Here is a 27503-nt window from a genome sequence, read left to right on the forward strand (position 1 = left end):
AAGAGAAAGAAAGAAGAGAGACTGAGGGATGACTGACTGACACACTGCAGTATACAAAGTCCTTTACAATAGCATGGAGCTGGTTAAATAAAGCTGGCTAGGAAGGGGCTACAGTAGGAATCACATCTGACCCCATGACAGAGGGGCAATTAAGACTAAAATTATATCAAGCCCCTACCAATTTGATTTGCTGGGTAAGAAATTTCCTGGCCCCTCAGCCAAATCACTGCCCCTTGAATGTGTGAGCACCAGAGGGAGCAGAACATAACCAGGAGCACCAGCACTGCAGACCTGCAGATGTGGTCACAGCCTGTCTCCAAGTCTTTAGGGAAAAACTGCAGATCTTGAGGGACAAATTCTAGAAAAAGAAAATAAATTCTTATGTCATGTATACCAAACCAGTGGATGATCTCAGCATGAGCTTAAAACAGTATAAATATAGGTCAAACTTTTATTTGTATAATATATGAATACAGCGTAGGCTACTTTCAAAGATTTGATGTATGTGGGTTGCTGACAGAAGGACTCATGCTGCAGGCTTAATTTTCTGCCACCAGGAATTATGCCAGTTAGCTACACAATCTCTTTCAAAATATAAAAAGCTCTTTTCCCTCCTACTCTAAATTTCAGAACTGCACTTGGGTAAAAACTCTCCAAATTCCAAATCTACTTTTTTTGAAGACAGATTTATATCTCTTAACATCCTGACTGATTTATCCTTTAAGTTAAATAGCTTCTCCTCAGCTTTGATATTTACTCCCAAATGTAATTGCAAGTCACCAAGTTTTCTCTCAATTTCCTAATAGCTAAGATGAAGATGCCAGGCTCTTCTAAACTATTCAAAAACCAAATGCTCAAATTCTCTACTAGTTCTATTTTTTAACTTTTCCAATTTAAATTAATCTTTCTTGGAAATGACCAGAAATGTACGCAAAACTCTCAATGAGGGCATACATGCTTGATAAAATGCTTTCACAGTTTCTATGTCTTTATAAAAATACCTCATGTAGTGTATTGCAGAACTGGCTCAGGGTGGTTACACGAGGTTGGCCCCACTAGGGCCTTTTTCCTTTTGGCATTTTTTCCTAGGTAAATCAGGAGGAGGGAAATCTCCAGAGGTATATAAATTCTTTGTGTGGTTTTGACCCACCATTATGTTTTCATCACTCCAGTCTTCATGGCAATCTCACTGTTTATCTTTGATAAAAGTCTTGAGCATTGACAATACTTTGGAAAGCTACTAGTGACCCTTTTCAACCTCTTGTACCTTTGCTCATTGCAGTTTCCCCTTCAAGCAGCTGCTTGCTGCCTTGCCTTTCTGGTTCTAAGTGCCACCATTTCTACCTGTAAATAGTGGCACAGTGAAACAATATTTCATGTTTTACCTAAAATTAGATGGCTAAATCTATGCTTTTTTATCAAATTAGTTAACAAGTCAAAAAAGCTTATAACTTTGTTTGCCAGTCTACATAATATTGCAATTTATTTCACTTTCTATTTCTCTGTGACCTGATTATTCTTTTCTCCAGAGTGTCTTAAAACTTCTCAAAGACAGACCTAAAGTTTCCAAGATTGCCTTCTTTTTCTTACAAATGTAGTCCTGCTCCCTAGTCATGGGAAAAAAACAATCATCAGGCTACTAAAAATCTTTGCTGACTCATTTGCAATTCCACATCCAAGTTCTTCTCATATTCTGGGGTGGTCATTAAGGCCTCAGATTATTAAATGACAGAAGGCAGGATGCTGCTGTTGCTTGTACAAGCAGAGATCTCAGGTAAAGCCAATCACCAGGAGTTCCACAGCTGAGCGGCATTCTCTGACCATATATTTGCTCCAGAGTCCTTGCAAAGTTGATGTGAAATAATTTGTCGTGCACTTTTGACCACTTGCCAAAACACAAGGTACTCCATCCTATCATCCTTAAGTAGGTAGCTAGAGCACTACATTTTTGCACAGAAAAGGAAGGACAAAATATTTGGATTACCTTTCATCCAGGCTGAAATGTGTGAGCTCTTTGCAGCTGGAGAGACTTTTGAGCAAAGCTGAAATAGAAGGGATCATTTAAAATTTGCTGGTTGTCAGATTTGATTGGGCCAATTCAATCACTGTCACTAAAAAATCCAGAAACATTTCTAACAAATCAGTTTAAAATTAATGCAAAAGACTAGCTCAGTACAACTAAAGAGAGGACTGAGATGACTGTCCTTCATTATTAAATGATAGCAGCTGTGTCCCACCAGGATCTGAAACACAGAGCAAGAAAGATAAGCTGTGGCCTGTTATCAATTGCAGCATTTACAACATTGTTTATCCTTTTAACATTGCCAAACAGAACAAACCAGCCTGGGGACAAGTAAGACTGCTCTAAGAAAATGTCAACATTACTGTTCACACACACTTCTTAAACACCATAACCATTTTACGTATTCATTTTTCCAAGCAATTTGTTAACAACGTTTGAATTCTAATTTAGCATATGTGTAATCCTTATGGGATGCTCAAAATTACTTCAAGCAACAAACACTAAATGTTCTGACTCAATCTCAAGTCTTTGATTTTCTTTCTAATTAATAAATAATGACTGTATAACCTTTGTGCAGAATGTGCTGACTTCAAAATACCAGCATGCCAACAAATTATACCACTCATGTCCAGTGCACTGCAAATATAAATCTTCTATAAATCTTCCTTGCCTGCCCAGTAGAAACCAGAACATCTTTTCCCAGCAAATTATCCACATGCTGGGAGTTGGTTTTAACAGAGCAATTCTCTCTCCAGATTGCAAGGCAGGAGGGCTAAGAGCCTAAAATTTAATCTAGCAGAACAATCAACACTTAATGAATCCTATCTAGTCCATATCTAACTAGCACTGTACACAAAATATTTGAGACATCCTATAGCTATGTATTTACTGACAAATATTTAGGTATTATGAACATGAGCTACCAATACCCATACATAGTTATTTACAACCACTGACTCAAACAGTGTGAGCATCTCCTCTTGAAGATACAGCAGCTACAGCTGGGTGAAGGAGGTGTACATTCAGTATTTTGGATGGCCTGCAGTGAAGGCAGTAGGACTTTCAGTTGTGCCTTGTACTTAAGTTGTACTTAACTCCTGGCCCACTAACTATGGCTGAGTGTTCCTGAAATGCTACTTACTGGATTCTTAGATGAAAAAAGAAGGAAGCAAAATTGTGACAGCCAAATCTGTTCTATTGTATAACAGAATCCATTAGAAATGCCTGGATTGTTTTTTTGGAATATGGGATGAAAACGGTACTTTTAAATGGCTGTTACAAATCGCTGTAAAACTAATTGCAAGTCTGGAAGCTCTCCAGCTTTTTCTCTCTCTTTTGAGACTACTTTTTATGACTTTCATCTGACTGTTATAAACCTCTGTGCCTAGACTTTAAAAAATTATAAATTTGGTGCTTAAATAAAAATAGTTAATGCTTAAATAAGCATATACTAGCTCTTGTTTAATAGAACTATCTTTTTATTGAACTACGATTAAAATAGATTTTTAAAGGTAGTAAAGATGAAAACGTGAGCCAAAGTAGGTTTCAATTAACCAGCTAGGACATTGCATTTTATTTTCATAATTCCTATCTGTTGTAGTAAAATTTTAGTGAAAAATACGATAAAATTGTAAGTTCATTCAAAGAATATGCATTGTGGGAAGAGTCATCATAGTTGCTGTGATTGCCTTGGTAGTTCTGGGTTTTTGTCCCCAAACCGAGCAAGCAGGACAGCTGTTATACGAAACAGTAATAAAATACCCATGCTCTGTTGAGGTGTTTCTTCAGGTGCTATCAGTGGCACTGCTCTGCCAAGGTATCTGTGTTTCTGTCACACAGGGTGAGTTCACAGCAGCCTGAGCTGGCTGCAGGAGCCCAAGAGTTGGAAACCACTCCCTACATCCCACCACAGCTGCTCTGAACTGCCTGCTGACCCCAGCATGGGTTGTGGGTTAGGGGTTTTCTTCCCCTTGAATGATGAAATAGAATCTCTCTTTGCCCACCCACAGGCCAGTTCCAGACTGCAGCTCTGGAGGCTTTCAGCGTGGTCGAGTTACCCTACCTGGGAGAGAAACTCAGCATGTTCCTAGTGCTTCCCAGCCACAAAAGAACACCTTTGTCCCAGATTGAGTCTCACCTTTCTGCCAAAACCATAACTCTCTGGGCCAACAGCTTGAAGAGAACAAAGATGGACATTTTTCTGCCTAGGTAAGCAATGTTAGCACACTGGATTCACTACTTTAGCTGTCAGAATTCCATGTGACCAGTGCTGACACAAGCAGTGTGTTAGCAAAATCAAATTACATGCTTTTGGTTTCATTATTCATCACATGATCAGAGATGCCCTAACCCTTTCTTAAACCACAAAAGAGGTGAGCCAGGAATGACAAGACTTTCTGGTTACACTCTGTACTGTTTAAAAAACCCCAAGTATTTCAGTTGATCCTACAGCTTTTACTTACAATTTGTTTGGGGTATAAATCCTTTAAGGATCTAAACCAGAGAAATGTTGCTAGACCTTTCCCACACTCATTTTTCTCTTTGTTTAGGGAAGAATAAACATGTAACCTCCTAAAGAAAAAAGACACTATTTTGTCTTTCTTAAACTTGCCAGAGTACTAAAAAAGCATGGGACAAAGAGCTTGGCCCCCCTCCAGCAGCCATAACCATCTTTCCATGCACAAAGCAGGTTTCACTCATCCATTTTCCACTTTAGTCAGTTGTTGTTTTAGCAAACACCTATGCTGGAGGTATTTTCTGTCATCTACTCCAGAGAAATTGCATAGCAGGAGGAATTAGGCACAGAAGGGTTTATGTGACTATATCCATTGTATGGATTAGTATGGAAGGGCTTCATTACACACATCCCCTACAACATATTCATGACATTAACAGAGCACTGAAAACCAGTGTGGACATTTATATTTGTTTTCTTCAAGCTAATTTTTGGGAAATATTTCCAAGGTCCATTTGCTATAACCAAAAATAATATTAGAAAGAGAACACTTTGTGAAAATGCAGAATTCACATGTCAAGAAGACTTAGTAGCAATCTGATTGCAACAGAGGGATTCCTTCTGTTAATGGCTTCAGGTGAAAGTGAGCTACTTTTCTGCAAACACACCATCAGACAATGCACTGGGCTCATACAGGAAGACATGGATGAAATGCAGAGGCTTGAAATAAATTGTATCTGTTAATGGTGTTTAATTCTACAAAACTCTACAAATCCTGCATTTAAATAAAGTCTATCATAATAATTTCAGGTTCAGTATTCAAAGCCTTTTTGACCTAAAGACAGTTCTTTCTGCCTTGGGAGTTAGAGATGCATTTGATCCCATCACTGCTAATTTTAAAGGCATTTCAGGTAAGAGGCTTGACTGAATACAAAATTATCCTTGACCCAACAGTTGCAGATTCTTACATTTGAATGATTTGTTAGACCTGCCTGGCTCTTATGAATTGATTGCACTTCTTTATCTGTGAAACTCTAAAGCACAATTCACACTCAACTGCAATTACATTTTGAGCTGTTTTCTAGGAAAGAGGAACCTGAAAAGGACAGGTTTGGTTTTGGTCTTGAACTTAATTTTTTCTTGTTTATAAGATTAAAACTGTCAAGACAGTGTAGGCCTGGGAAAACGGCTATTTATTCAAAAATTCAGGATGCTTTAGTAAAACTTACATTCCTGTTTGTGTTTTCAAATAGTTATTTAACAGTGAGAGGGATGCTGGTCCAACAAGTGTATATTCCAACTCCTGACATTGCAAACAATGCTGGTTTATGCCCAGGCTGTATTGTCTTGCTAATCCAGTAATCAGTATACAAAGTTATATTTTTCCTTTGCTAAAATACTGTTGTAATGGCTAAATTCCTCTGCTCCTTGGGAAATTTATCCCCATTTAATATTAAATGAAAAATAAAGAATCCACATTATTTATTCTTTTTGACTCCTTCCAGCAACAAAATATTTCAACTTAAGTCATTTCTGCTCACAGTAAAGACTTGCGAGTGTAGCTGCCCAGCAAGCAGCTCACATTCTTGTGCATGTGAGTGAATAAATGAAATTGCTCTAATTCAGACAAACGTCCTTTTACAGAAAAGTTGCTTTCCTGGGATGAACCTCACAAGGCACATTACTCATGGAGTTTTTTATGCTGCTCTTAAAATTGAACATAGCAATGTTCCATTGCAATACAGATCTCAGCCTGCACAGAGATGAACATTAAAATAATTTGTTACTGCTCACTGCTGCTTTGCTTATTGCAAACAAATGTTAATATACTGATAAATTACACAAGGATGTATTTTATAAAGTTAATACCTATTTAAATAAGATAAATACTTTGGGGAAATTAATTCCATAAACAATATAATTTACCAGCTTCCCTTTGGCTTTTGGCATACAGGATAAGGCTTGTAGAAATATTTGATCCTGCCCTGGCAGGGTTATGGAACAAAGGATATGTTGAGACCCTTTTTAGTTCTAGCCTTACACACCATGTTGTAGCAGTAGGGTTCTATGTGGTCTAAGAGTTATGTAAAGCAGAGTTCACAAGGAAAATATATCTTTTACTTAACCAATAGATAGTTGGGGGGAAAAAAAGGTAAATTTTCATAGGTAAGTTTTCATTTCCTCTTCTGTATGAAGCAGAAGGATAAGCTTAAAAATATTTACTCTCAGACCACATTTAGCAAATAAATGTGTTACTTCATTTCAGACCAGAAATAGCTTTTTTAGACTTGAAAGCTTGTTTTTTCCCCCTGAACAATGTGTAAGATTTATCCATTTTTTAAAATTCTTCCTCTCCTTAGTTTTGTCCTGCTTGATTCCCTCCCAGTTTTTCTGACTAGACAAAATTAGGACAGAAATAGATGAAACTCTTTTAGCATTTCTTTGATTTGACCTACATGTTGGACTTGATCCTTGAATTCAGACAAGAAAAAAAAGAAACTTCTCTACCTTTCCTGCTTTCTGCCTTGTACAGGCAGCTGGAGAAAAGCAGACTTGTAAAACTCTCTTCAGTGTCTTTCTGAAATTAATTCTTTTCCAAGATTCATTTTATGTCACTTCCATTGTTTCTTCCTGAAGAACATTTCTTCTACATTTTCCTTTCCAAGGGTTCTTCAGTTCTTTCATTGCCCTCACTCTGTAAAGTTTCTATTCTCACTATGTAACCTTGCCTTCCACCACAAAGTGGTGACCTCTCAAACTAGCAACTCCCATTCAGCATTCAATCCACTCTAACCATATAGTGTGAGAACAGTCAAAGGCTGAAATACTTAAGTTATGTGATCCTTAGATTCTGCACAAAGAAGGGTAAAAGCATTCTAATTATTTTTTTAAATATGTTTGTAATGAAATGCAGAAAATAACTTCTTAATTTTGGGGGTTTTGCAGAGCAAGATAGTCTTTATATTTCAGAAGCTATCCATAAAGCAGAGATTGAAGTAACAGAAGATGGTACAAAGGCATCAGGATCTACAGGTAAATCAAATACTCAGACAAACTTCTCACTTCTAGAGCTTACCACTATAAAATCAACTTACTAGTCTTTTATATAAAACAAAACAAACAAGCATGGTAGAATTCACATGTATGCCTAACAAACTTTTGTATTTAACACATTTCCATTTTACCTTTGCAATTGCTCATAAGAAACTTTAATTTTTGATGTCCAACTAAGGTGTAATGGCTGAAATGAAAAAAACAACTTTTCCAGTTCAGGGAAAATTCAGTTTGAGAAAATACACCACTTATTTTTCTGCTGGTTAAGTATTTGTTCAGATCATAAGAACAAAAAATAAAAAAGGTTAGTAATATTTTGTCTACAGACCGTGTTATAGGATTTGAGGATGATTTCTTTGATAGCATTAATGGTAATGATGGACAAGTTTTATGCAGACAAGCTTGATTCTTATATACTCTTAAGTGTGACCTTCATGTGCAGTCTGGTAGCTCCTGCTAACAGACCACTTCCACATGAGCAGATGGGACTGGGTGAGTGGGAGACTCAGAGCAAAATCTCAGCCATGGACTACCCAGTCAGTACACACTCATTCACCATTAACCACATCTCACCTTCCTGCTTCCCTGGGCTGTACACCAAGGAGAAATGTGCTCCACACCACAAGTGCTGGTGGGTCCTTGGCTGGGGACCAGGGCACTCCATCACTTCTCCTTGCTCCCAGGGAGGAATTCAAGAGGCATGTGGAGAGCATGGCAGTGCATCTCTGTGGTGCCCAAACTGTTGCACATCCCAACATCCCACAGCTGCAATGCCAAAAAGGAACCTGGGCACACCTGAATTGATGTATTCAGTATTCCTCTATAAACAGCCCTGAGTAAGACACACATGTACATATGGGGGTGTGTAGAGCACATCTGGCATAACTAAGTTAAAACTGTACAGCTCTGCAGAAAGGTTAGCTTTTGCAACAGTTTTAATCTCTATCAGAGCAGTAATACTTTTAATAACTTTGTGGTAAGGCCCATACAAAAGAAATATTTTTAGGTGACTTCAGTTACACATGAAAAACTGAGAGAAAAATACCTTTATCCCCTTGAAACCAATGCTAAAACATCCCTTAACTCCTGTCAGACCAAGCTGACAAGCAGATTTTAAAACCTGCAATTACATTTATTGTTTACTTTAAAAGCTCTGGATCTAGTCACATGATGACTTGAAGCTAGGCCTTTTTTTTTTTTTTTCAAGCACCAAAATAGTGCCTTCTTAAACTAGTTTTATTGTGTCTCAAATGAATTTTCAAACTAGTTCCATTGTTTTAACTGTTCAAAAATAATCTAGATCTGGTGGGTGTAGTGGTAGAGTTTTTGACAAGGTATTCTTAATACTATATAGCTAAAAGGAAGAATTTATTTAAACAAGATGTATTTTAATAATAGCTGAGCCATCATAAGTCTTAAAAACTCTTTATTTAATTGAATAATTAACCCACAACAGAGAGGAAAGACAGTCATAAACTGAGTTGAGGATACTTGAGATTTTGTTGAGAGTTCTGACAAGAGAAATTCCAGGATGATGTAGGTATTTCTCTGCTGCTTGCCTCCCAATTGGATAAGGAACTACATTTGTGCCTTGCTTATCTTTTTCACCAGAAGAGCATAGCTAGGAACTGGCTAACAGGTAAGGGAATAGATATGACTTCAGCAGAGTTAGGAATGTGATGACAACACAAATCACCTCTGAAATCCAATGCCAGGCAGAACACCATTCAGCATTGAAATACGCATGAATCACCTGCATGTAGTCTCACAACTCCTCACATGTTAATTTTGCCAGACTGATCTCACTTAGATAAATTTGTTGTTTTAGTCTTAAAGCAGAGGAGCAACTCAAAAGTCAAGGTACTAGCCAGTGCTTGAGAAGATGGAAAGAAAAAATATACATTTTACTGATGTTTTCTTTGTTGCATTACAGCAATGGTCTTACTGAAAAGATCTCGAACACCTATTTTCAAAGCAGACCGACCTTTTATATTCTTCCTGAGACAAGCTAATACAGGTATGCATGCTCTGCCTTTCAGGAGCAGAATCCCACCTACACAGCACTGAAATCAATACAAATAGCATGCCATTCCTCAGTCCAGGAAACTTCAAACAACTATAGAAACAGTGGGATTGGGGTTTTAAAGCATAGATTTTCATTTCCTTAAAAAGAATGTATAACAGTCATAGAAGTCTAGGAAGCCAGATTAGCCTCTTCTTTAGAGAGGCAGTATGTGCTAAAAAAATTTCCATCAAAACTATAGGCACTAGAGAGATCTCACAGATGCTGAACATTCCAGCATCAGAAATTGATCTCTACAGAGCAATTCAAGTTACAAACGGGCTGGACCAGCTGGATTAACATCTGAAGTAGTGAAAATAGAAACCTTTCCCTATAAAGGAAACTTATACTGATAGCAAACAGACTTCTGCCAAAAAATGTCTTTGCAACTGTTAACTCTTTTCTTGCAAATGACCTCCCCTAGCCCCTGGACAAAAAACCACCCAAAAACCCAAACGGAACTGCAGAGCACGTCTTAGAGTGAAGCATCACAGTGCTCCTTTAGCTTCAGTAGTGGATTATGAGTCTCCTTTCAGACATCCAATCACATTAAGTTACTCCAGAATGTCTGCTAAAATAAAATACCCTTTAGCTTGTTGGCAGTAATAAAGAACTGCATTATTCAGCCATTTAGCAGGCATTTGCTATGCTAAAGCATCAGGCCAATATCCAACAACTCTTATCATTCCTAACAACGCAGTAATTTTGCACCTGAAGTATTTTCCCACAAATCGTTCAAACCACCACATTTCTCTCCTAACTGGGGTCACAGCCATTTAGACCTTCAAGGAACATACAGATATTTATAGGGCTCAGTAAAACACTGGGGCCTAGCACAAAGACAGAAATAATTCCCCTTATCGGCTTCCAAGCAACACACACTGTTCTCTTAGTCAGTGAATACCTGTGTAACATTTTGTTTTAAAAACCCGTATCATGAATTTTGACCACAGCGCAAGCACCTAAAGAGAAAATTACTGCCTTGGTTGGAATTTTGTTTTCAATATGCTTTGGCAATCATTACCAGTCAATGAATAGAAGTATTTTACTTGGCAAATACAGAATTTTAGAATAAAAAGGCATTAATAAGCTCACCTGTGAAACATGAGCCACAGACTCTTCAGGATTAAGAACAAACTTACTTTGGTGAATAAAATGGTCAGTTTACAATATATATATAAATTATATAAAGAGGAAGGAAATCAGACTGTAAAACAGGATTTTTATGTGAAACATAAACTACATACCTTCCAATCAACTCAAAATCAAAAATAATCTCTGTAATTCAAGCTTTTTAACGCAAAAAGTGAAAACATTCAGTCATTTCATTTGCTCAGACTTAGTAATTCAGGTTTTTGAGGTACGGAAAACTTGAACAGATAAACAAGATCTATTTTTCATCCACCTGTCTAAAAGTGCTTAAAACTTCTATGCCCATAAAGTTCTTAATGAATCTTTATGTAGACCAAAAGTATTCATTGCATCAATTTTCTAGTAATAGGCAAAATATGTTTTTCAATACTTAAAATAGAACAGTTCTGCTCAAAATAGCTGAAAACTTTTAGAGTTTTTTAATCTGAATTTCAGGTTTAAGCACATTGTCTTTGAAGGACAAGCAAGGTAACATTACAAATAACCAACCAAACCAGTCAACCTGAGGCAGTCATTTCATTCTCTTCTGTAACTAAAATATGAACACTAAGAACTTAGGTTCTGTTTTGCTCAGTTTAGGTTTCAGATTTTAGCAAGTTCCTGGTTTGGGTTACCAGTTATTTGGAAAGGTGATTTTAATACAGAAATGTTTAGATTATTTTAAGACAAGCATGCAATTGCAGTCAGTTTTTCCATACAGTGAACAATTCTATGATCTGCTAGCTCCATGCCTAACTTATGTATTTAAACTGTACTGCACCTAGACAATGCGGCCCCAAACTGAAATAATGTTAATATTGTTTTCATTTACAGGTTCAGTACTTTTTATAGGAAGAGTTACAAATCCTTCATCATAAGCACTAAATGCATATACTGACTTCTGCTCCTCCTGTGATGAACTTTCCTCCAATGAAATTAAAGGCTACATTGTATGTATTTATTAAAACACAGTTTTAAGCATATCACTTTTCCAAGAATCACCACTACCTTATTGCATTGTAGACACTGTTGAAACTTAGAGCTGTCTAGGAATCATCAGCACCACAACTACAGCAAAGACAGTGTCCAAATAAACATCTGCAAAAAAATGGAACAGGTTTAGCCTCCTAAATGTTTAACAATATGAGCCAACAGCTTCTCTTCAACTTTATAATGGCTAAAGTCAGCTTGACTGTTGCTATGTAGGTGATTTGAGTGAAAACAACCCACAAGAAAGCTTTGTGATGTTATTTTTCAAGCACAATTTCATTTCCTTGTCCTGAAGTCCAAAGCTTAAGAATAAAACCAAAATTCAGCCTGACCTCAGACAGTTATAACCCAGCTGATATAGAAGGTAACAAGCAAGCAGCGAAATGATGTCAAAAGAAAATGAAGTTCAAAGGCATTTTCAAAACTGACACAATCATAGAACCATGAAGGTTGGAAAACATCTCTTAGATCATAGTCTGCCCTTTAACTCAGTACTGCCACATCCCCCACTAAACTAAGTCCCTAAACACCACACCAACACACTTTTTGAATGCTTCCAGGGATGGTGATTCTACCATGTGCCAGGGGCAGCCTGCTCTTGACAAAGCAGGTAAGAAGCAGAAATACCCACTCAGTGACCAAACAAATACTGCTAAAAGAGACAGCAGCACTACCTCCACTGCCTTTGAAGCACACACAACATAGAACAGACATTCCAGAAAAACACTGAATGGGACTCCTGGCATCATGAAAAATGGGGGCTGGTTTTCAGCATCCTGACAAAAGTTGGGATATGGCAAGCGTTCAGCAACTCATGGCACAAGCATCAGAAACCCAGGTCCATAAAGATTTTGGGGGGAGACAGCAAACCACTACTCCCAAGAAAAGCATCAGAGAGGACTGTTTTAATCAGCTCCCACTGAATCAAACAAAGCCTTGCAGATAACCCAGAGCATCCAGCACAGCTGAACGATGTGGCCAGTAAAGCAACCAATGATATTTCGTGTCCAGGCAGCAGCACTCTGTGGCTGTTCCCACACTTGTAAACCCGTAAAATCCTCTGACACAGAAAACCTCTGTGCAGCCTTCCTCAAAGGCTACTGACCCCTGCTTACTGCATTGTATCCCTCAATAAAACCACAGGGTTTGTCATGGCTACAGATGTGCTTACAAAACATCACTTTGTTATGCTGGCCACCAAAATGCAAAGTACACAAGATATCCTACTGTAGCTGCAATTCAGCATTAGCTCTTTTTCCCTCATTCTGATTAACAGCAGAACATCCAGTGATACAAACCCACTGTTCAGTGTCTAACACAGATACCAGAACACAAGCTCTGGAAAGGGAAGGCAAAACAAATAATTTTGATAAAAACTATACTCAAACCTACACAAAGATTAAAATAGAGATTTTATTGATGGAATAACAAAAGTGCTTTTCTTAAATATTTTTCAAAATACATTTATACAACTTACAATAATATATCCAAAATAACTGTATATACAAAACATTACCTTGTTTAATGTATGTGCTTTTTACTTTTTGAAAATTACAAAGCAACTTTTTGGCAAAGTTCAACCTTAAGAGGTGATAGTTTTGAAGGTAAGATTAAGAAAATAGAACCTGAGGGCAAGTGACACTTATGTCCATGACAAGCAAGAAGTTCTCAATTTAGTTAAATAAAAATGTTTTTGTAGTATATTTCACATTACAAAAATAACAGAAGTGAAGAAAAAAAAAAGGATGATTGATACTTCTCATCACTTTATTGAGCAGCTTCTCATTCTTTCAGGTACAGGAACTTGAGATAAGAGTGCATGTCAAAAATGAATGCAAGTAAGAACAGCAGTGCCCTGCTGTGGCTCTCTCATGTGCAGTTTCTTAGCTGCTCTTGATATGGTTGACCTGATTGGATCTGCGATGGATTTCTTCCAGAAAACTCTCAAGCTGTTCTATCAGCATTCGTTTTTTAAACCTGGATTTAAAAGAAAGCATTACAATGGATGCACAGAGTAATACACAAAACATCATTGACAAAATTTTAACTGAACTCTGGAAACTTTAGTTATTAGTTCAGGAGCAGTGCATGATGAGGTATACACATACCTCATTTGTACACATACACTGTCTCCCAACATTCTGGTAAACCACTAACTTGCTTTTCCATTTGCTGAATACAAAACTACAAGTGTTTATTATAGCTGAACATCACTCAGCTCTCAGAAATCCAGGAAAAAGACAGTTAAGAGTTTGTTGCTTCCAGAAGTGAAGTTCTGAAGCACAGAAATAAAATATACATCAAAAACTGTAATCCTAAAGCTGGCAAACAGCTTTTAGGGATTATTTGCATGCCTTCATGATGCATTCACCCCAGTTAACAAAGCTGGTACTGGTGGAGGAACAGCCATTACACAAATCTGCAAAGCAGATTTCCTGACAAACAACACAAGTTAAAACTTTGAGAAAGAAATTAAAGGAAAATACAGGCATCCAAACCCCATACCTCTGGAGTCTCTGCAGCTCTATTCCATATCAGTTGTATAGATTTGATCAGCAGGCCATTCTGTCTCCTCTGCTTACACCCCTACCTCAGGAAGTACAACTCCTAGCTGGTCCCAGCCAAACCCTCCCCCTTGCAACATTTCTGCACTTCGGAGAAGCCACTTCTGACCAATGCTTTGGTAGCCATATGTGTGTTCAAAGACAAGCAGCAATGACAAGAACTATATCCCAAGTTCAGTCCTGTGACTTCACTAAACCCCAGCAGAAGCCTCTAGTTCCAGTCAGGCATCCTGGTCCATTCCCTTGGCTCACAGAGACATGGCACCCCTCTCCTAATTTCCAGATCACAAGCCTCTCATAATCCCTGATGCATCCAAGAGCAAAACTCAACCATTGCCAAATTGTGTAGAATTGTCAACTAAAGACAGCTGGAATAAAGAGACTGTGCAAGAGATATGAGAGCCACAGGTGATCTTAAAAGCCTAATTTTACAGCACAAAAATTCCAGCCCCACTAAGGGCTGCCACAAACTCCAAGAGCAATAGTATTGTTATGGTGTGCTGTGACAGTGAGGAAGAATGCATAATTTGCAACATATAGAACAACTCTGACAGGCAATGTAACAATCATGCAAAAGGAAGCATGGTTGCTAAAGGAAGAGCATGATCTACATACATTTACATGCCCCACCAAGCTGGCAATAGAAGGCTAGAGGATCTGTAGCAATGTCCAACATTCAGCATACCTTGAGAGGCATGGTTTTCTCCTAAAATTATTTTATTTTTAATCATGAAATTTGCTTAATGCCACAGGAAAATAGTTGACCACTACAAAACGTATTAGAGAATAAGAAGCAGCTATTCTTTGAGGTTTCCGAAGTAAGCCTCAAAGTTCTGGTTATATTTACAATCCCTGCAAGATCCTGGAATTATTTATTCCCTGCAACTCAAACACTATTGGTTCTAATACATTTCTCCTTTTTTCCTCTCAGTAAGCATGTAGAAAGCTAAGTATGGACAGTCTAAAGATACTGTAAGGAACAGTTTCTACCTGGATGAAAAACACAGGGTTTAAATCCTTATCAAGTCACTCTTCTTCAGAGAAAAGCCACCTCCATTTCCAAAGTCTCAGACTGGACTACGCTATCTCTGAATGAAGTATGCTGAAGAGTAGAGACATATCTTTATGAGCATACTTGAATTTAACAACTATTTTTAGGACAAGATTTTGAGCTGATGGTGTTTCTGAAAGCCTAATTCCAAGTAACTGGCAGCTCCATTACATTTTCAAATTAGCAGTACACTCACCTGAACTTTAAAAAAATAATTCCAATTAAAGTTACCTTCTCTTTCTACACCATTGTCCATCTACATTTGCAGGGATTTGGCAGTTACATTTGCTAACATCTCTAAGGCCAAATCCAAGGGAAAAAGGTAAGCTTTTACAAACAACACCTCAAGAAGCTTACGCATTTCTGCTCTTTCATGGGGAATTATTTACTTGCAGTGCAAAGCATGGTTTCAAACAATTGTGTGATTGTCCAGCAATTATACATGGCACAACATGGTGCAGTTTTTTAAGAATAATACAATCCTGTTACCTACCTTGAAGCTTCTTTTATAACATTCTGTAAAAATATCAGCCGGGTTTGTAAGCTCCCTTGCACATGCTTCAGCAAAAAGAAGATTCTTTCATATTCTTAAATGTCAAGAGAACAGAAACATCAGTTATTTAAAAGATGCCTATACAGATATCTGTTGTAATAGATCTGAGTGAAATGCAACATCCAATGTTTGTAAACTTTTAAGCTGTATCTCCTATCAACTGGAGCAAGAACATCTTATTTAATGAGAATAAATATAAAAAAACCCATGATATTGCACCTTAGGATATTACTAACACCTATCAAGTTAATTCTAGTATTGATATAAAAAACATGACTTTCATGAACACTGCTTAAGTATAGCAATGTTTTAATGACTCCTACAGTAAGTTTTTAGCAGAGGTTTTAAAACAAATCTTTTCAGCTTGAAATTTAATTTTGCTTCAGTCTCATGGTCCAGTACACTTCTAAAATAGTGATCTAACATGAATTCTTTGTTTAACTTTCATGCCAATTATCTGAAAGAAATTCAGTATACTTACTCCTTCCCGGTTTTCGGATCTCTTTCATAATTTGTGCTCTTAGCTCTATATTAATCTCTCTGGAACTCCTGCAGTGCACTGGCTTTTTCCCTTTGCTAGGTGAAGACATTGTCAAGTTCTCTTCTGGACTTTGCTCTTTACTACCTGATTCCTCGTGATTCTCCAAAAACCCATCAGCATTCAAATTATTCCCTAAATGTTCATGGCCTACATCCTCTGTAGGAGCTGTTGGTCGATCCAAGGAATTGAATGGTGAAGAGGACAGTGAAAACTCTGAATCCACAGCATTTGGGAAAACATCTGATGAAAGGGAGTCTGTACTGTGATTCTCAATGACATCATCAACTCCAACTTCATTATGTGTTTCTGATGCTGAAAAAACAAAAATTACACTTGCTAGGTTCAAATTCCTTATTTCATACAAGTCAATGAACCAGATCAGCATTAGACTCTTTAAACTATGCTCCAGCTCACAGAGTCCACTGTACATGCCAGGTATAAGAAAGCTTGTTTGTGGATTATAACACTGAGCCTGTCACTATCTCCTGGCAATTAATGACTTCGAAAAAAAAAATCACAGGTATATTATTTGCATAAAAAAGGAAATTACTATGTGGACTAACAACAAAGAAAAACCACCTGTAAACAATGATTTTATGACATGGTGTCTTTCTCCCTTTAAATCAAACTAACCTAATTTATTTTAGTACTAACCAGTGAATAAGAGAGTTATACAGCTCCTCAGCTTCATACCCAGGAAGTAATTTCACTGCTCAAGAGCAAGATTCAAACTAACTTCATCCTGTGATACTTCTGGAGTATCTAAATTTCCAGGCAAAGGAAGAAAACTCTTCTAATTGTCTACACTGTCTCCTCAGGAGAGAGGAAATACATTGTTTATACTTAGAAGCTATATGGAAAACTTCCATCCAAAGGACTATATGAACTCTGTAATTAGCCCCAGACACACACACTTAAGTACTTTTTTTTCAAGAGAGGGGGATAAAATTGCCATGTTTCACAAATTAACCAGCAGGTTTTTTTACACAAATAAGTTTTTTCAGATAAATTAAAAACAAACTTTAAAGACTTTGAAGATTCACTTACTTTTGTGAATAGCAATGGGTTTAATAAGGTCAGGCTGTGCTTGTGCAATTGGTGTAGGGGGCCCTTTTCCTCCAATGTGGTTATTGACAACTGGAAGAGTTGGTGGTCGCCCTCTGAGCAGGGGGGACATACAACGTCGTCTTTTTGGAATCCCTTGCATATTTGGTTCTCCAGGTCTTTTATGTTTATTCTGAGGTCCTGATACGAATTCATCTGCTTCATCTATCATCATTCCCTGAAATTAATTTAATGGGAAGAATTCTTAAGCTTCACACCAAAACCATGTAACATAAGGTACAATAAATGCTCTGACATTACAATAATGTTTAGCATGTGTATGAGTTACATACAATATACCATTATGTTTGGAATTCCAAACTGTCAAGCAAGACCACATAAATGTGCTTAAGGCCCTTATCCAGCAGTCTGACAAGTAAGGTAGGGGAGTGGGCCATCAAACTGCCTTTTCAGTAGTTGCAAAAAAGACTCACGTATTTAATACAAGACCTCTAAATGTCACTGGCAGTTTGGTCAATTCCAAGAGATTTGGATAAAAGAGACAGCCAAGACTCTCCACTTTGAGACAAATATTTCAGTTATAATACAATTTAGAAACATAATACTGGTGTTCCAATAAAGGCTGCCCTCCATAAGATACTACTGATCAAAGCAAAACTGAGACAGTTTGCAGCCATTTCTTTTACAAGTATTTGAAAGGGTTTCTCCAACAGACTACTCAAAGAACAATGTAGGCAGTAACAGACACACAAAAGCACATTTTTACAAGAGCTTTACAGAAATGTCACCTTTTTGTCCAATTTGAATGGATTGCCAAATGTATGAAGCCTTCGTGGTTGATCAGGATCAAGTTCTCGGAGTGGAGAAGGTATTTGTTTTAGATACTCCTGGTAGTTTCCCATTTGTGCTATAGGTACACTGTGAACTTGATCTATTATAACAGAGGAGTTAATTAATACATAGTACTGCTCACATTATGAGAATTTAGTCTATATCCGTTTCATATCTCTAGTGTTCAGACTTATCATATGCATTAACATAACAGCTGTACAAAGCTCACCATTTTTCTTGCCCAACTGGTATTTATAACACTTCAGGAGACTTGCTCAAAGGAATCAGGACATGTCTCGGGGATTTATCATTTTGACTACAAAAAAGCCAAAGGTGTCATGCACAGACGTTAGTTTTCCAATGTGTCCCAACTTTACAGCAAAGCAATGGATGGAAAAGCAGACTAGGAACAAATTAGAACTAATACATTACTACAAAAAAAAGATATTTTAAAGCAAAGTAGGAATACTGTGCTGCACACAGATTTTACATAACTTTGTCCAATTTTAGCAACCCAAAACTTAATTGTCAAGGCCAGCATTTTCCCAGAGTAAGGGTGACTTTTGATCACCATAAATCAACCAACTCTTAAAAAACCATAGGAGCTGATTTTAAACTTGTCCTAGTTTTAGAGTTGCCAAGCCTTGATCTGGAAAAAAACACAGAAAAAAATTCTTGACATGAGTTAATCCTCCTCCCTGAAGAACAACTACTCTGACAAAGTGATAATGTAATGTGAAATGTACAGATGTTAATCTGACCTAAGTGGTGGCAGCGCTAATGCAGCACAAGCTTTCACTTGCATTGCCCTTCTCACTCTACTTATTTCAACATCTTTGGTTAAATGCCACAAAGCAGTGCCAGAAGACACAGGAAAAAAGGTAAAGGAATAAATTAGTGAGTACTGAAACATTTGGTGTTGGCTCAACAGGCAAAAACAATCAGTGGCAGCATCCAGTGAGCTAGCTTACTTTCCCCACTGCTCATAATCCACTTCTACTGAGAGAGATCATCATGTTCAGAACTGCCCTTTGATTTTATCAGATACATCCATGAAAGTCAGGAAAAACAGTGAACAAAGAAACTTCTGTGAAAGCCCAAGTCCCCTCACACAGTCCTAAGGATAAAGCAGTGAATCAGCAATCTTTCTGTTCTCACCATTTTTTCTTCCAATAAGGTAAGGATAAAGCATATAAAAAAAATCCATGCAGTTTAATGCCAAGAGCAGACATCCACAAGTTTTAAAGAACTACATTATTTGTTACATCGTTTTTAGCAATGATCACATCCCAGGCAGACAAAATATAAATTGTTATCTAACCTTCATCTTGTCCTTTGAGGAACTTGCAAGTACTCTTCAATAAATTAGATCTCATTCGTGTTAACTGATCCAAAAGATTTCTTCTGGGTATGTCATAAGCATTTCTAAATGTCTGAGGTTTCAAATCCTATGGTTCCAGTAAATGAAATTCCAATTAATGCCTTGTAAGAAACAATATCTAGCATTTCAATGGAAGTATATTGAAAATAACAACATTACACACAGTGGTGCTTACCTTATTCAGCAAAGCTATTTGGAACCCAGCATACTCCTTCATATTGAGGTCTAGAGGTCTATGAGGAATTTCCCCAGTAATCCCCTGTAGCAGATGTTGAAAATCGTTCCTATGTGCCATAGACAGGTTGTGTGATCTGCTTCTGACCTTAATTCCAGTCTCTTGCGCTACCTTTTTGCCTACAGAGCCAATGACTCTATCGGACTCTATTTTGGCCTTAATTTGAAATAAATAAATAAATAAAATTGACAATATGCTCTTAAAAGGATTAGTCAGACTTATTCATTTTAAATTCCTACCTACAAGATTCAACAATGTGCTAACACACTATGATGACCATAATCAGGCTGAGTGCTTAAGGAGTGCTTAATACATAACCACTTAATGCCTACTACAGTTTTAAATATAGTGAACAGTTTTCTGCATATTTCTCCTCTGCTGCCCATTACAGTATCTAAGCACCAATATGCATGCAATGCTTTTATTTTCATAAAATGCCACCATTTGACTAGTAATTCTCTGCAGATCTATCTGTACTCGTATGATGTTCAGCTGTTACTGTAGAGAACAGTCAAAACTCTCACAAGACTGATTTTCCCACAACTGTAGTTGCAATCAGTCACCCAATTGTACCAACTTTTTTAAAGTTCAATACAAATAGTCACAACATTAAAAAATGTGCAACATATGAAAATAACCAGCTGGTTAACCAGACAGACCTAGCCCCCAATATTATGTTAGATTTGTACCAAAATTAAACGTGTTCATAAATATCAGCATTTTGACAGAATACAGTGAAAAGAATTTAGTAATACAACTGCCAATTTTTTGCAATTTCACATAAATTTATAGACTACTCAAAAATTTGAGTATGTATTGAGAATACTGAGTCTTTACTGGCAGGGCCCATCAGAAGTTACAAAAGCTTCAAGTACAATTTGCAGTGTGTCATTACAGCTTAGAGGAGTCAAAGATGTCTAGGCTGAGACAGTTCACAGATTAGTGAGCAACACAACTATGATTTAACAGGATATGCTCTAGACTCTAGGACACTTGCTTCCTCAAATAATCATTTATATTCATGTTTTAAGAAAAAGCTGGTCCATAAAAACTCATTAGCTAAGTTACAAGTACTTGGCACTACTGTTTCTTGAAGTTTCAAGTTTACTTTTTATCATCTTGAACACAAAGCTTAACATGCACAGTTCAAAAGTGGAGGTAGCAGGGCAGAAATGCTTTAGCTGGTGCAGGAGTCTAGTCAAAGATTCGGGCACTATTCTGAACACGGTCAGCAATTTCAAACAATAACCTGACATTTCTACATCTGCATCATTATTTGATATTCTCTTATGTCAGTTATCTTATTTATTGAACACTTTGGCTTGTGGCATGAAGTGCAAAGAAAGAATAGTTTGATTCTGACACATCAAGTACAAATCTCTATTTCCTGAAAAACACTAACACATCTTTAAAGACAACAATTTTTTTGACAAAAGTATGTTACTCTCTGCTAAGCAAAAATGCTCCTTAAATAAGAAAAAACCTCAACTTGTACTTCCTGTCTCCATACAGTTCAGTTTATAAAGGCTGTATTTAAATGTTGCATTTTCCTTCAATTCAAAAAACAAAAATTATTTTTTGGTAATTGCTTATGGGAAAGTATTAACTTGATCTTTCTGCTCTTTTTTCCTACAAAGCTACTGAACTTGAGTATTTTAAGATTATCCTGCTATTAGAATAAGTTTTTACTGCTCTTTTGCTTCAACATTACCTGCTGACTCAACTTTTTGAGATATGAAATGACACTGTAACTAAGTCCATATTCCACATTGTCAGCTATAAGGTTTGGTGCTCCCATCATTCTCACAGCTTTCTTCAAAGGCTGAAACATGGAATATATTGCATGGTCATATTTAACTTTATACATACTCCAACTAACTGTACCCATTTCAAATTGAATCTGAGGTTCTGAATGTTCAAAAAGAACAACAAAGAAGACACTCAGGGCATAATTTTTTTTAAATAGTTCAATTAATACACAATCAGTCAACAAAAATATCATCTATATGCCACCAGTCCCAGTGTATTATGAAATTAAGAAAATTCCACAGCATTCATGTCTCAAGCCTCCCAGAGGACTCCAGTGAAAACACTCATTATGTATGAAGTTTAACTATTCTCTCCTAAATTAATACTCATTCTACTTAAAATAGAGACTACATGCATAGTGGAAAGACAACTATAATCCAGAAATTTTAACACAGTCATCTTACCCCAAGATAATAAGGAGGCATTGTCTTCAAATAGCTTTCAAATGACTGACGCCATTTCAATGTAGGCTTTGCCTTGTGTACTTTAAACAAATCATCTAATGGTTATAAAAAAAGCAAAGCAAAAGAAAATGAAAGGCATGTCTAGATAGCATTGCATCTTTTTTTTTCCTAAAAAATAAAATTCTAGTTAAAGAAACTCTTGAAGAAATGCAAATTCCTCCATTATTAAATTACTATCTACAAATCAACATACATACAACTAAACCAAGCACATACAAGATTAACGCTGCAGCCAAAAATGGAACCTGATAAATTATCAAATTTAATTGGTATTGAGACAACAGATTAAGAAAAGTACCCCTTAATGAAAGTGAGATCAAAACATCTGCAAATGATGATGGAATAAATCATCTTACACACTGAGTCTGAGCCATGAAGGCCAGACAACTGGAAACAAGTGAAACAAGCTACTGATTCTAGTAGCTTGTTTCACTTTCCAGGTGTTATTAATACTGGCATTAACTGCAGTAATCTATTTAGAGTATATCAATGTTACAATTACCTACCACATAAGCAAATTTGTATGAAGTGGTATTTACCTAGCAGTGGAAGCAGGACTGGGTAATTGTAAGGCATCACAAATAAATTCACACAATTCAGCGCTGTACTAGCTTTCAAGTAACCAAAAGGATGACCAAGTTCACTGTATTTTGCACTATTGCTCACATACACCTGCAATAAAACACATTACATTGGATTTACACTCCAAGTATTGTGTTCTGAAACTTTACATTCTATTTTGATTATAGAATAAGATATATGAAAAACAGCATCCCATAGACTTCAATTCAGCATGCATTCTACTTGCCTGCCAGCAGGTCTGAGGGGATTTTCTTTCCAGGATAAACTGGGTCAGTGGTGAAGGTTCTAATTCATATTTATCAAAAGGCAGTTTGTCAATGACCATCGGCTCACAGTCAGTACAGGAAAATTTCACCACAGGATGAGATGTGCGAGGTGGCTAAACAAAGCATTCCACTGTTAATAAGGCTGCACAACAATTCATATGCTATGACAACTGAAGCAATACAGATTCTTTGAAAACACATGTATTTAGGGAACCTATTCAATACAGGATTCATTTACTGTTAATGAGTCCTAAGCAATTTATGATGTTAGCACTGTCTTATTCTGAAGGAATCTTGTTTTCTAAATAAATGACAAATTACTTCACATAGTAAGTCTAGAGCAATATGCAACAAAGACTTCTTGCATTTACCCAAAAGTGAACAAATGGGACTAAGCCCTAGTAGGGACAAAAAACATCCTCAATGCTACTCTAGGACATGTCCATTTTCATTCCCCACCAGAAGCAGGTGCTGTACTTCTTCATTTGCTGACTTTGCCAGGAGCTTTTCTTTCTTGGCAAATTTAACAGCTACAAAATTCAAACAATTATAAAGATCAAGAGTAGAGTCAATTCAGAAAAAAACAAACCTTAAAAACTCACAGTTTAACTAGGCCTGAGAAAAAAACAATTTCAATCCCAGCAATTTCAGTGTTTGGATTTTTTAAATCTTTTTACTAACCACAGGAAAAAGACCTTTGTGTTTCAAGTTTCATCTGTAAGTTAACAACTTGAAATTTCTTTTGCCAAAAGGGGGAGCCAATTTTCAGTGTGATGAAAATTGGAGCTCTACACTTTCCATTGAAGGGAGTAATATAAGCTGTTGTACTTAATCTGAGCCCTTCCCCAAGGCCACTAGAATCTGAGTAAGGGCTCAATTGGGAAGCCTCCTTCCATTTAGTCTATTTACAAAAAAGTAACTCACAAATACACAAGACGAAGCAGAGAAACAATAGGTCTCTTGGACCAACATACCACTTCAGATTGAAAGCAATTTTTATGTCTAACCTCTAGGCTCTGCATTTTAAGATGAGCCACCCAAACAAGTTATCTGCCAAGAGAGCTGGTCTTGCTTTGAGTATCTCTACCCTGAGGAAGGTGGGCTCTCCAACTGGACACCAAACAGGAGGCCCAACCAAATGGACAAAGAACAGCTCTTCAAAGAATATGACTAATAAATAGTTGTGGTGGAGTTTCTGACCAAGCCATCAAGATCAGACTACGAATAAAAAAGCTGCAAAAGAAATTGACTACTCAGACTTGAGAAGTCCAATAATCCTTTGCTGGACAGCAGACCTATTTGTACCTCTGAGCAGCTGAAGCAGCCATTTACACGTTGATCTGCCAGCATAATTATTAGCAGACTTTCATATACATTTAAGAAAGCCTTAGTGGTGCTATTAGCCACAGTTCTTGTGATAGAACTGTTTGAGACCACTCCACACTGGATCAGGCAACAGGCAGGCAAAGTCAAGTATTTAACTATGAACTCTTAGACAAGATATGCTACATACACACACACTGATTGCAACATATGCTGTGTTTGAACACTACTGTTGGAACAGTACTGAAATACAAGTCTTGAAACACTATCAGCAACTTAGCTCCCCAACACTGCATGAGAAAGGTACAACTCAGAACTTCAATTGATGTCAACAAGAATTCAGCTGTACATGACAGTGCTTTACAGTTATGAGAGCTATACACACTACAACAGAAAAAAAGCTCATCTTTTTGCCATTTGAGTAAGTCAACTTCAGGCTTTTCAAAGATTTTATTCAACAGCTCTTTACTTGGCAAGATTTATTTTATCAATCTTGATGAAGATCTGGAGTAGCAAACTGTACAGACTCTACAAAGTAAATGGAGGCAGATATGCTACTGACAGCGATTCAAAGAAAACACAAGATCAGCTTTCCTACAGAACAGCCTTCAAATATTCACTACATAATGACATCTTGTTTTTTAAATGACTAAAGAAAACCTACTTTTATTCATATATGCTTTCAGTTCAGAAGGACATCCACATCCTTTAACCAATGTGGCCACAGATGCCAAATATATCTAAACCTGTAAATACGACTAAAATTTCATAATCACTCCTCAAAAATCTGGATTTCAAACAACTTCATCTGTTTTCTAACCAAGAGATAAAATTTGCAACAAGTTCAGTGAGTATTAGTCAGCACATCCATTTCATATGAAAAACCCAGAATAATTCAACAGAAGTCATCATGAAATGTAGGTAACCATTACACAACTGCAGGATTTCTACTTTAATGATTTCAAGTATAAACAGAACCACAAAAATGCATTATACTATACTAATGACTAGTTCTCAGACAAAAAAGCAGTGGCATACATTCTTTTGTGAAAAAGAAATTAATCCTTAATAAATTAACTTAAAAGCTGAGGTTTTCTCAGTTTGGATAAATTGAAGTTGTGGCTATACTGCACAATTATATTCACTTGGTAGAATGAAAGTAGAACTACCACAGGGATTCAAGTTGTCAAGATCATAATATCTTTTATTAATAACCTCTCTAAGGCAATAGAATTTGATAGGCTTTTACCAAGTGCCACCATTTGATATTTAACAGGGTTCAAACAAACATGTTCTGGGTCAAAAATCTGTTACAAGCAGTTTCCTAATGCTTCAAAGTCACTAAAAAGAAAACCCCATGTTATTTGCTCATCAGTAGTTTATAGGCTTGCATGCATCACTCCTTGGGTCACACTGCTTCCACATTTGCTGCAATGCAATACATACATCAAGATTTGAAAAAAAAAACAGAATAGGAAATACTGGAATATTCTTGCATGCACAAACTCTTTATCTTCAGTACATACCAGTGTTGGAGAATTTTGATCTGGCCAAAAGGATTCAGGAACAGGCCAATGACCTATAGGAACCCCAGTTTTAGGGTTTGGTCTGACATAGATAAGTTTGTGACAGCTGTGCCAAGGCTGGGGTCCAAAGGGTCTGGATATCTCCATCTGCCCATCTACAGAAGAAAAAGGCTTTGCGTCAAAATAGTGCTAAAACTCAAGAACAATATTTAATAACTTCTGTGTAGAGTTAGAGATTTATAAACCCAGGGAATCCCTTCCTGCAGTTAATATTATTTCTAAGAATAGCAGATAGTTGTCAGTAAGCATGTCAGTATGCAAAAACACAAACTGAGAAACCAAATAAGCACTGAATGTTTACAGGATGAACGCCTAGAAAGGCAATTATCTAGAGTCCTTCATTATAATGTTTCTTTTTCCTCCATTGTCATTAACAGAACCTTCAAATCCAAGCATTAAAGAAGTCATACAGGACTAATACTGCCAGAATTTTTATTGCAGCAAAGTAAAATTTAAAAGAACTCACAAACTTCTCAGTAGCATCCAAAGATAGACCTAGCTAAGCCATTCAGAATGAGAAATTAATGCCACACTGGGGTATTTGCTATTATAACTCTTACCACAGCCACTTTAATACACTGAAGAAAAAAGGATAAGCCCAGGTATTTGCTATTATAACTCTTACCACAGCCACTTTAATACACTGAAGAAAAAAGGATAAGCCCAGGTCTTTCCATATCATGTTATTTACATTTCTAGCTGGTTGAAAACTGCTTAAAACATATAAATCCCTTTAACTATGCTGACATGAATAAATGCATTTAAGATTACCTGAGTAGTTTGACCAAATGCAGAATGTCTGGCAGCAACAGCCAGTGTTTTGAGACACTACAAAGTTTCAGACTTACCAGGTAAGTCCTTTTTGTAGTTAAGTGTTGCAAATTGCAACAGTTTCCCTTTTGACTTGACATCTACAATATTAAGTTCACTAAGTTGCATTGATGACAGTCACCCCTGTCATTTGATACCATAGTGTATAAAAAAAATTTCAAGTACCATCAATTGGTGAGGGATCTGGTCCAGCTTTTTCAAAATTTATTACCACTCCACTCTGCACTTTTTGCACCAATGACTCAAGACACTGATTCAGCATTCTTGGAGAGCACACACAATATGATCGACCTAGAACGAAACAGTCAGAGTTAAACCTCTTCAGTGTTTCTGCCCTTATTTCAACTAGGATCACAGAAAACTGTTCAACCACCACACACATTGATTTATGTATGGATCACTGATTTAAAGCTTCTCCTGAACACTCCCTCTTTTTTTAAGCAGCAAGGCAGCCTAGTGAAGCACTGACAAGTGCCTCATTGGAAATGTTTGTATTTTAGACCGTTAATGAGTAACTCAAATTCTTGGTTTCATTCGTGGGAAATGGGCTCCCCCTTGTGACAGACATCAACACTTAAACTGTCCACAAATTTCAGTCAAAGCACTTGCCAGTACAGCCTACATACAGTCAGAAAGCAGTGGAATCAAATCCTTTTGGAATACTTCTCTAAGCTCCTCATTTCCTCTCTATTACACCCTCTCTGAT

General features: G+C 36.9%; 2 protein-coding genes across 5 annotated transcripts in view; one reads left to right on the forward strand and one right to left on the reverse strand.

Moving 5' to 3' along the window:
- Positions 1 to 12462, forward strand: part of LOC135448849 (protein FAM124A-like) — a 79435-nt gene extending 66973 nt beyond the window's left edge. Inside the window, exons 7-11 of the mRNA XM_064715155.1 lie at positions 4033 to 4231; positions 5289 to 5389; positions 7425 to 7511; positions 9466 to 9549; positions 11560 to 12462. Coding sequence (XP_064571225.1) covers positions 4033 to 4231; positions 5289 to 5389; positions 7425 to 7511; positions 9466 to 9549; positions 11560 to 11603 — 515 coding nt within the window. The 3' untranslated portion in view covers positions 11604 to 12462. The remainder of the gene's footprint in view (positions 1 to 4032; positions 4232 to 5288; positions 5390 to 7424; positions 7512 to 9465; positions 9550 to 11559) is intronic.
- Positions 12463 to 13110: 648 nt separating this feature from the next.
- Positions 13111 to 27503, reverse strand: part of INTS6 (integrator complex subunit 6) — a 38885-nt gene continuing 24492 nt past the window's right edge. For 3 of the 4 annotated variants that reach the window (XM_064715185.1, XM_064715192.1, XM_064715176.1), the window contains 13 exons: positions 26963 to 27088; positions 25907 to 26061; positions 23018 to 23170; positions 22749 to 22881; positions 22150 to 22244; positions 21648 to 21758; positions 19877 to 20092; positions 19642 to 19768; positions 18278 to 18420; positions 17472 to 17706; positions 16365 to 16736; positions 15824 to 15917; positions 13111 to 13692 (listed from right to left, as the gene is read on the reverse strand). In XM_064715185.1, the coding sequence (XP_064571255.1) occupies positions 13599 to 13692; positions 15824 to 15917; positions 16365 to 16736; positions 17472 to 17706; positions 18278 to 18420; positions 19642 to 19768; positions 19877 to 20092; positions 21648 to 21758; positions 22150 to 22244; positions 22749 to 22881; positions 23018 to 23170; positions 25907 to 26061; positions 26963 to 27088 (2054 nt within the window). In that variant the 3' untranslated portion in view covers positions 13111 to 13598. The remainder of the gene's footprint in view (positions 13693 to 15823; positions 15918 to 16364; positions 16737 to 17471; positions 17707 to 18277; positions 18421 to 19641; positions 19769 to 19876; positions 20093 to 21647; positions 21759 to 22149; positions 22245 to 22748; positions 22882 to 23017; positions 23171 to 25906; positions 26062 to 26962; positions 27089 to 27503) is intronic. The other variant, XM_064715201.1, reaches the window with a different exon arrangement.

The sequence above is a fragment of the Zonotrichia leucophrys genome, chromosome 1, assembly GCF_028769735.1.
Source record: "Zonotrichia leucophrys gambelii isolate GWCS_2022_RI chromosome 1, RI_Zleu_2.0, whole genome shotgun sequence".
In the NCBI taxonomy this organism is placed as follows: Eukaryota; Metazoa; Chordata; class Aves; order Passeriformes; family Passerellidae; genus Zonotrichia; species Zonotrichia leucophrys.